General features: G+C 64.8%; 1 protein-coding gene across 1 annotated transcript; it reads left to right on the top strand.

Annotated features, from left to right (window-relative positions):
• Positions 1-37: 37 nt before the first annotated feature.
• CABP7 (calcium binding protein 7) lies at positions 38-8,737 on the top strand. Its single transcript, XM_012644115.1, has 5 exons — positions 38-210; positions 6,959-7,102; positions 7,814-7,926; positions 8,223-8,376; positions 8,590-8,737. The coding sequence occupies exons 1-5, from the start codon at positions 102-104 to the stop codon at positions 8,715-8,717; spliced, it is 648 nt and encodes a 215-aa protein (XP_012499569.1). The 5' UTR covers positions 38-101; the 3' UTR covers positions 8,718-8,737.
• The last annotated feature ends 779 nt before the right edge of the window (positions 8,738-9,516 follow it).

Raw genomic sequence — 9,516 nt, 5'->3', positions numbered from 1 at the left:
GCCGCGCGCCCTGCCCGCTTCAGCCGCCCCCGGGGCCGCCGGCGGCCCATGAGCCCCGGCCTCAAAGTTTGCGGCGGACGGGCGGGCGCGGAGCCTCCAAGATGCCGTTCCACCCGGTGACGGCGGCGTTGATGTACCGGGGCATCTACACCGTGCCCAACCTGCTGTCGGAGCAGCGTCCCGTGGACATCCCCGAGGACGAACTGGAGGGTGAGTGCCCCGCCGGGACCCCTGCCCGCCGGCCCTCCTACCTGTGCGCCCAGGTGAAGCGCGGCTGGGGCGCCCGGGTTGGGGGCTGTCGCAGGTGCCGGCTGCCAGGTGGGCGCCCCAGCGAACAGCTGCGCGGGGAGGCAGGACCCGCCTGCACCCCTGAGCGCCGCGCTGGGGGTTCCCGAGGCGGAGGGGCGGCTCAGCGCCTGGCCGCGTGGCCCCCGGCGCTGCGGAAACTTGCCGGGCCCCGCAGCGGGGTCACGGGGCCGCGCAGCCCGCGGCGAAGGTGCCGCAACGCAGCAGACTCGGGTGGGGGTCCGAGCTGCGCCCCCCACGCGGGCCCGGCCGGAGCGCCCGCATCCTGATCCCCTCCGCGGCGCCCGCCCGCGGCTCTGTGCTCGCATTGACATTCCGCTCGTGTCGCTTTAAAAATCCAATCTGCTCGGGCAGCCGGAGAAGGGGAGAGGGCGACTGCCCTGCTCTTGCCTGCTGTGGGGCCGCCCCCATCCCCACCTGCGGCTGTAGCCCCTTCCCCGCAGGGCTGCGGGGACCCCCAGCCCGGGGCACCGGGAAGGCAGCCCGGGAGGCGGTGGCGACAACAAGTGGCCGGATTGGGCGGCTCGGTCGCGGTTGCGATAGCCCAGCAGGGGAGGGAAAGGCAGAGAGGCCAGGACCCCAACCTGCCCCAGTCCCTCCGCCTCTCAGACATGAACGGGGACTGCAGGCAGTTGGCTAGGCGAGATCAGAGCTGAGGGCAGGGCTGGGGTCCCCAGGCAGAGTGTCCTGGGGAGCAGTGAGCCCCCTGGGGCCTGCCCAGCTCTTTCCCTGCGGGGCTGTGGGGAGGTGCTCAGGCTTCCCCTCCCCCCCACCTCCTGGGGCTCCGTATGAAGTGGAGTGGGGGGCTCTGGCCTCCTGGGATCCTCTTGTCTGCTGTGGGGGAGGGGCTGCCACCCAGAGGCTGGGCCTCTCTCTGGGTCCCTTGGGTCCTGGGATCTCTGAGATCTGGGGGCTCATCAGGGCTATGGGGGTGCAGCTAGGAGAGTAGCACAGGGATGATGGTGGGAGCCCCGGGGAAGCCTCCTTCATCCCCAGGCCCAGATGGGGCAGATCTTGGGGGAGTCAGGCTCGGCCAGGGGTAGCTCCAGAGAGAGGAGGCCACTGCCACGTTCACTGCACCACAGGCCACCTGCTCCTCGCCCACTGCCCCCGCAAACCCTCACATGCCGGGAGAGCCACGGAGACAGGGTCTGGGGTTTGCTGCCAGCAGGACGGAGGGAGGGGTGCCATGCCCCTCACCTGACCTCACCGATCATCCCCAAAGCCCAGGGTCCAGAGTGTCATTCAGGCCCTGGGAGGAGAAGTTTGATGAGGGCCAAGAAGGCAGGGGATGGGGCGTAGGCCATCTCTTCCCCACTCTCCTCCCCTGTGACCTGGACACTCCAGACCTCCTGCCAGTTTCCTCCTCATCCGTCTCTCCCTGCTGGTCACTTGGACACGGGTCAACATGTCTCCCAGACCCCAGGTCATTCCCTCCCTTTGCTCCCGGCACCCCCACCATGACCCCGGCACTGGTACTCCCGGTCTCGCTGGCTCGCATCTCTCCAGCTCCCCCAGTCCTGGCGTGCACCCCCCGAGGAAAGGGAGAAGCTGGGGAGGCCGGGCACAGGGGCGAGGGGGCACAGGGTGGGCAGTGCAGGGCAGAAGCCGCAGGCTCCTCTTGGGCAGCCCAGCCGACGTGCTGGCAGGAGCCCAGTGGCATTAGTCACCAGCCACACCACATGCGCTCCCCGCTTCTCTCCTGTCCCCTTCTCCAGGGCCCTGGGGAGCAGAGGGCCCCTGACGCAGGGGGCATCTGAAGGGCAGGGCCCTGCCTGGGGTGGGTAGATGGGGGCTGTGGACGGTGGATGGTTCCAGAGGAAGGCAAGAAGTCCTCTGTGACGGACCCTCTTCTTGGCTGCGCACACCCCAAAAGCCCTCTGCCGGCCCCAGGCCCCTTGCAGTGGTTCCTGAATGCCAGGGCCAGGTGGAGAAAGTGGCCGTCCCTAGCAGAGATCCCACCCCCCCCACTTCCCCTCTCTAGTGCCCCAGGAGTGCCCCTGCTCCCAACAGTCTGGGTGAGACCCCGGCCCTCTGCTGGGACGACGAGGCCATCAGCGAGGGAGCCAAATGTGCCGGGCAGAGGGAGCCGGGCAGCCTGGGACTGCTGCAGACAGTGCGTGCCTGCCACAGGAACCAGGGGCGGTCAGTCTGGCGGGGGAGGACCAGCTAGGGAGGTGGGGAGTGCAGTCCAGTTGAGGATTTCCGGGCTAGGCAGCATGGGGTTTTGAGTTCCTGCACTCTCGGCTCATTGAGTGACCTTGGGCAATCACGTGCCTCTCTGAGCCTCGGTTTCTCCACATGTAAAGGGGGGTTGGGGACAGAGGACGCAGTGGAAGTACTCAGCACAGGGCCCTGCAGCAGGAGCCCCGGGACCCAGATGCAACGTGAGAGCAGGCTCTGCAATGTGTAGGGCCCATGAGGCAGGGGCGTGGGGTGTGCAGGGCAGGCTTGGGGACCGGGCTAGGTGGAAAAGGTCTTGAAGATCTGGCAGAGGCACCTGGGGACCTGTGGCCCTGGGGAGCCGTGGATGGCAGTTGGTAGGATAGGGAGGAGGCTGGGCAGAGCTGGCCTGAGGCCCACTCAGCCCCTGGGAGGGAGAGGCACGGCTGTCCTGGATTATGGCTGGGACGCACCCCCTCCCCACACGCATGCACAGCAGAGTCCTGCAGGGCACTCAGGCTGGACCCAGCAGCGTCAGTGGGACTTGAGCACCTGAGGGTGGAATGGCGGTGGCCGTAGCCTTAGCCCTTCTGGCCAGAGAGGAGGAAAGGGTCAGACAGGCAGACAGCCACCAGGGCAGGGTTCTGGGCTTGACACTTGGCCTGCCCAGGCACACGGTGGGGCCTGTGTTCGGACTGGCCCAATGGGGGCCTTCGGGGCAGGGGAGGCTTGCAAGTCCCCTTCCCTGCCTCTCTTCCCTGCAAGCCTAGCAGCTGCCTCTGCACAGGCCAAACACTCAGGGAGGCCGGAGTAGTGGGGCACAGGGCCAACGCCGCGGAGAGTGGCAGCCACTGCGGAGGACGGACACTGCCCCTTCCTGTGGCCTCCAGCCGGTGCCTCCCTCCTCCCCAGACTCTGACGGAGTGCTGGTGTCCCTTGGGGCCTGCTGGGGACTCAGGCCCTGATGAAGCTCCGCAGGTTGGGGAGAGGATTGGGGGATGTCAGGCTGGAGGCAGCAGGTGGGGACAGCATCAGTCTGGAAGCCTGGTGTCCCTGCCAGCCCATTTCCGGGCCTCCTGGGGGCAGGCAAGAAGCAAGGCTTTCGGGGAGATGTACCCAGCTGTGATGCACTGTTGGCACAGCAATGACAAGGAGCTGTGACACCCACCCACTCAGGGAGGCCCCTGCAGAGGCCGGGCCTCGGCCGTGGTGCAGGGTCTGGTCTCCATTTCACAGATGAGGCCCCTAAGGCTGCGAGAGGGCCATGCCTCGCCCAGGTCACTCGGCTGCTAAGCAGCAGAGACAGAATCCAAGAATGGGCCTGGGGTCCCGGCACCAGCCAACGGGAAGGCTGGCCTGGTGTCCCGAGTTCCTTGGTCCTCCCTCTCCCTCTGGCTCTGCCATCTGGGACACTCTGATTTATAGTGTCCGTCCCTGAGCCAGGCCTGGCCAAACACATACTTCATTTTCCTGCTTAATCATCCGGTAGCCCCATTGTACAGGTGAGCACATACCTGCCCAAAGTCACCCAGCCAAGACGTAGGAGAGCTGGGATTTGACCCTGGGTCTCTGCAACTTCACCTGCCTCCATGGCCAAGAAGGTGGGGCCCGAATTTGGCCTCCAGTGGCTGGTGGGCGTCAGCTGGGGCTGGGGCAGGGCTCCGAGCATGGGCAAGGGCAGGAAGCAGGACTCTGTGGTGTGAGTTGGGTGTGCCAAAGAGGGGTGGTTGAAGGGACGCCTGGACGGGGACGTGGCAGTCTGTGGATTTACCTAGTGGCCTGGGGAGGTTAGCCTTGCCCGAGAAATGGCTGTGGGGCCCATGGTGCTGACTCAGGGCCTGTCGCCGGCCCACATACCTTGAGATTCACTTGCCCTTCCCTCCAGCCCCGTGCGTTTCCTTGGGGCCTCCAGCAAAGAGCCCTGGGCTCTGGGAGCCACACGTGGCCACTGCCAGGGTAGGGGATAGATAGCGTGGACCTCAGCTCATGGCAGGGGAGGGGGCGGCTTCACTGCAGCCCCCGCTGTGCGTCCAGGACTCTGCCATCCACCCTGCGATCTCCCAGTGCGCCTCTTCCGGGGAAGCCAAGGGCTCCGACAGGTGCAGTGCCTGATCCCGGGTCCCCTGCCCCCAAACAGCCCTGGCCCAGAGGTCCAAGGATGTCCCCCACCAAATTCAGCGTGATTCCCCTCTTCTGGGGGTGGCCCTTAGAGTAGGTGGGGGTAGGTCCTCGGGGGCTGGATAAGGGGACAAGCAGCCTCCCGAGCCTCCCCTCATGTCTTGGCTGCCAGGGAGGGAGAACGCAGACGGGACAGTTAGCGGGCTCCTAGTGACAGCCTCACGTAGAGTGGTGTGTGAACCCTGTGTGCTCCAGATGGGCAGGTTCCCAGATCGGTCATTCATTCATCCCATCATTCATTCAGCAAATGTTTATGCTTGAATGACAGGCCCTGTCCTAGCCAGCGGGGACACAACTGAGAACAAGACCGACCCCTCCCTGCTGTCTTGGCCCTTGTGGTTCACAATTCAGTGTGGTCAGTGCAAGGGCCAGGGAAGAGCAGGGCGTGCGGGGGCCCAGAGGAGGGCCAGAGTCAGCGAGGGCAGAGAGGGCTCTGGGGAGAAGGTCCCGTCGCGTCAGAGGTCACCGCAGCGAGGGGAAGGGCGTTCCAGGTGAAAGGAGCCATGTGTTCAAAGGCCTGCAGGTAGAGCAGGCCTGGTGCCACCAGGACCGAGAGCCCTAGGGCTGGAGTTGAGGATACCTGGGGTGGGCAGAGCCTGCGGCTGCGGCCAGGAGAGCAGCACTGGCCAGAAACCTAAGTGATGCCTTTATCTCCACCCAGAGACTCCCAGGTGTCTGGAGTCCCCTCAGCAGCCTCCATGGCTGCTGGCCTCTGCTTACACACCTCTGATGACGGGGAGCTCACCACCTCGTCCCCATGGAAACTCTAGGCAGGAGTTGGCTGGGAGTTCCCGGAGTCCAGGCTTTGCAGAAACCCCTGGCCGTGGCCCAGACCTCCCAGCCTAGCTGCCTCTCTGGCCCCGGCGCCACTGGGACCAGATTCTCAGGCCCTGGCCGGGATGGATGGGGGAAGTCCAGAGTCAGAGGCTCTGGGGGTCCGGGTGACTCAGGTACAGGACACAGTTGGTCTGTCTTGGCCCACAGGTGAGCCAGTCTGACCCCCCAGGCCTTGGATGCAGACACCAGGTGGGAAGGGCCTCATGAGGGTAGGGGCTTGGCCCAAGCCACGTTGCTGTGTGACCTGGAACACATGGCCACCCTCTCTGGGCCACGGCCCCTAGTCTGTGGCAGGGCCAACAGGCTGGGCTGGACTCTCCTACCTTGCTGAGACCAGGGAATGACCCCAAGGTGCAGGATCAGGGTTCACAGACTCCCTAAGGCAAGGCCTGGGCCACCGTCAGCGGCCGAAACAGCCCTGACCCCACACTGACGCTGGGGGGCCGCCCGGCCTCGCCGGGCCTGTTTTCTGGGTCTGTAGCATGGGACACCTCGCCTGTCGCTGCTTCTACACACACGCGCGGGGAGCCCCACGCTGCCTGCCGCAGTCCCGCACAGGGGAGTGGCTGAGCAAAGGCCAGGAGGCCGGCAGGGGAAAAGGAGACCCCCGGGGAGCTGGAGCGAGGGGACTGAGATTCTCCCTGTCCCCAAAGGCCGATGCTCTTTGAGGCTGTGCTGATTAAGGGATCACAGCAGACAGAGCAAAGGTGGAAGTTAGGACCCCTTGACATTCCGTGGGAGTCTTTGGTACAACCCTGTCGTCCCTCATCATTCGCCCATTTTACTGTGGGTAAACTGAGGCCGGCCCAAGTCGTGCATTGGGTTGCTCGTTCCCAGGCTCCCAGCCCAGTGTATTGCTCCCCACTCCCGAGTCACCCAGGTCCTCAGGCCACAGTTTCTCCCTCTGTACAACAGGGGGTGGCCCCCACATCTGTCCCTGCCTGGGCCTGGTGGAGCCCCCGCCGTTCCACCTGTTTCCCCCCGGCCGGGAGGCGCCCTTTAGTCGGCAGCCACCACTGCCTCCCGTGGCTGCCGTGAGCGAGGGAGCCTTGGCCGGTGTCAGAGCTGGGCCCGAGGAAGCGCCGGGTGGGGACAGGGAGGGGAGGGGGAGAGGGGTCTGGCAGGAGTGGGGATGGCGGGAAGCCTTCCCCTGACCAGCCCCAGTGTCCTCTGCCACACGTGGTCCCCACCACACGGGGTCGCCATGCGCACGCCAGGAGAGGCTGCCCGAGCGTGAGCGCTCAGACCAGACCCCGAGGGGTCACTGCGGCCTGGCCCAAGCTGCCCTATTCAGCCCACCCAGAGGTCCCCGAGTGCAGCCCCGTTAGCCCACTCTGGGGCCACCCCCAGATCCGCAGGCTGTGGGTCGGGTTCTCAGTACTGTGCTCAGGCTGTAGTTTGGCGATCCTGGGGTCTGGGAAGGGGGGTGTTGGGGATAAGACTGAGGTCCCAGCCTGCTCTGCTCCCCCCACAGAGATACGTGAGGCCTTCAAGGTGTTTGACCGTGACGGCAATGGCTTCATCTCCAAGCAGGAGCTGGGCACGGCCATGCGCTCCCTGGGCTACATGCCCAACGAGGTGGAGCTGGAGGTTATCATCCAACGGCTGGACATGGACGGTGAGCGGTGCCCCGCCTCAGCTTCCTCACCTGTCACCTGCACCACTGAGACTGAGCCCGCCCTGGGCCTCTCGATCCCGCGACGTGGAGCCACCCCAAAGCCCATGGCGCGTCACAGTCAGGTCTGGTCCCATTTCTCAGTTTGGAGAATGGAGGCCAGAGAGGTGACAGTCCCAGCCACACACAGGGGTCCGAGACCGTTCCTGTCTGTATTTGAGAAATTTTAAAGCACAGAAAAGTAGAAGGGGTATAATAATAGCCCAGGTCCCACCCCTCAGAATGAAATCATGACTTTAGCTGTACTGGCCACCTGGCATTTTATTAAGGAAGAATTCCTATGAAGGACCAGTAATGCCAGTCCCCCCTTCCTCATCCCACCCGTGGCCTCCTCCTCTCCATGCAGAGAGCAGATGACAGCCTGGCCGGTCACCCCTGTCCTGAGCTTCATTCGCTGTCTGTGTGGTGGACAGTGTCGGGCCCCCACCCGCCCAGGAGATGGGGATGGTTCCACCCTCCCTGGGGGCCTCATCACACGTGGTGACTTTAGCATCGGCCCAGAGGCTGGCACGTGTGATGCCCCTGAAATTGACTCAAGGCTCAGAGAAGACGGGCACCTGCCTGAGGTCACTGATGGGCCCAAGGTGGGTCCTGGGCTGCCCGCCTGGGCCAGGTCTTGGCCTGATCTGCTGATTGGTCCTGTACCTGCGCCAGGTGATGGCCAAGTGGACTTTGAGGAGTTTGTGACCCTCCTGGGACCCAAGCTCTCCACCTCCGGGATCCCAGAGAAGTTCCACGGCACTGACTTTGACACGGTCTTCTGGAAGGTATGCCCTGCTGGTTGGGACCCAGGGCTGTGCACACTGTGGAGAACCTTTCCAGGGCCAGTGAATGGCTTGGCCCACACTGTAAAGGGGGATGACTAGGCCATTCTTCTGTCCACTGGACGTCTTGCCTCCCAGAGGGCCATGGGCTCCCTGGGGGAGGCTGGTGTCGCTCAGGGACTCCAGGGGGATGCAGCAAGTGGCTTCCAGCCCTCTGGAATCGGGAGGTCTGTCGCTGGGCTCGTGTGGCTGCAGGGTGGGGACTGTGGTGGCAGCCAGAGCATTGTGTCCCCCCTAAGTGCGACATGCAGAAGCTGACAGTGGACGAGCTGAAGCGGCTGCTCTACGACACCTTCTGCGAGCACCTCTCCATGAAGGACATAGAGAACATCATCATGACGGAGGAGGAGAGCCACCTGGGCACGGCTGAGGAATGCCCCGTGGACGTGGAGAGTGAGTGACCGGTCCGGAGCCCCAGGGGCAAGCCCAGCTGCTTGAGCAGGGGGACATACCGGGGGTTTGCAGAGGGGGGCTGGGGGGCCTCCTTGCCTGTCTCAAGTCTCTGTCCCAGTGTGCCCCATGGGATAAGCCCTGACTCCGTCGCTTTGATGTCCCCTTCTGTCTTCCTCTGCTCCCCGGTGCTCCCGGTGGCGGCGGCGGTCACAGCCTGCTCCAACCAGCAGATCCGGCAGACGTGCGTGCGCAAGAGTCTGATCTGCGCCTTCGCCATCGCCTTCATCATCAGCGTCATGCTCATTGCGGCCAACCAGGTGCTGCGCAGTGGCATGAAATAGCCGCCTCCTGGGGCCACTCCACACCTCTGCCACCTGCAGCCCTCTCCCTCGGCCAGCTCCCTGGGCCACTTCAGGGCCTGGACGTCCGGTGACCCCACCCCATCCGCCCCATGGGCCTTGCATGGAGCCGTGGCCTGGCTGTGGAGGGCCTGGTGGCGGCTCCAAGGATGGCCCCCACCCCGCCTATACCCTGCCGTGCCCTCGCCCTGGCCTGTATGTAGTGCTAACTCTTCCCGCTGTCCAGGGGCTCCTGGGAAATTAAGGAGGGATTTGTACAGGAAGCCCCAGGACCCAGTCACTGGGATGGTTCCTTAGGCAGGAGAGGCCCCTGTGCCCAGAGAGGGCAGCTGCCTGCCCAGGACCACACAGCCAACCCTAGGCCTGGTTCCTGATGTTTGCCCGGGGCTCTGGGGAGGGCAGGGGCAGAAGGCTTCCTCCTGGGTCTCCTGGGCCCTGCTCCCTGGCATGGGCCTGAGGAGGCCCCTGGCCTTCTCCTGGGTCCCTTCCTCTGGCCCTCCTAGACCCAGCCCTCCAGCTCCACGCACCCGCTGGGGCCAGAGCCAGCCCATTTCACAGGTGAGGAGCCTGAGGCTCAGAGGGCCCGAGATTTGGCCTCAGTTCCCTCTTCAACAGGGATTTTCAGGGAGGGCAGAAGATCATGGCATCTGAGGTGGCCCTGCAGTCTTCCCACATTCTGCTCCCCTGCCACCAGAGGCCCAGCCACCAAGAGCCACATTGCCCACCACCCCAGCGCAGAACCTAGAACCGTAGTCCAACTGAGGAAGGAAGCAGGAGCTGG

The sequence above is a fragment of the Propithecus coquereli genome, unplaced genomic scaffold (genome assembly GCF_000956105.1).
Source record: "Propithecus coquereli isolate 6110/MARCELLA unplaced genomic scaffold, Pcoq_1.0 Scaffold206, whole genome shotgun sequence".
NCBI lineage: Eukaryota > Metazoa > Chordata > Mammalia > Primates > Indriidae > Propithecus > Propithecus coquereli.
This window is presented reverse-complemented; position numbering and strand designations above follow the sequence as displayed.

Excerpts from the sequence above, each read along its gene's own strand:
- CABP7 (XM_012644115.1), top strand. The coding sequence starts at position 102 with ATGCCGTTCCACCCGGTGACGGCGGCGTTGATGTACCGGGGCATCTAC. Across the intron at positions 211-6,958 it reads CCCCGAGGACGAACTGGAGG|AGATACGTGAGGCCTTCAAG; the intron begins GTGAGTGCCCCG and ends CTCCCCCCACAG. Across the intron at positions 7,103-7,813 it reads CCAACGGCTGGACATGGACG|GTGATGGCCAAGTGGACTTT; the intron begins GTGAGCGGTGCC and ends TACCTGCGCCAG.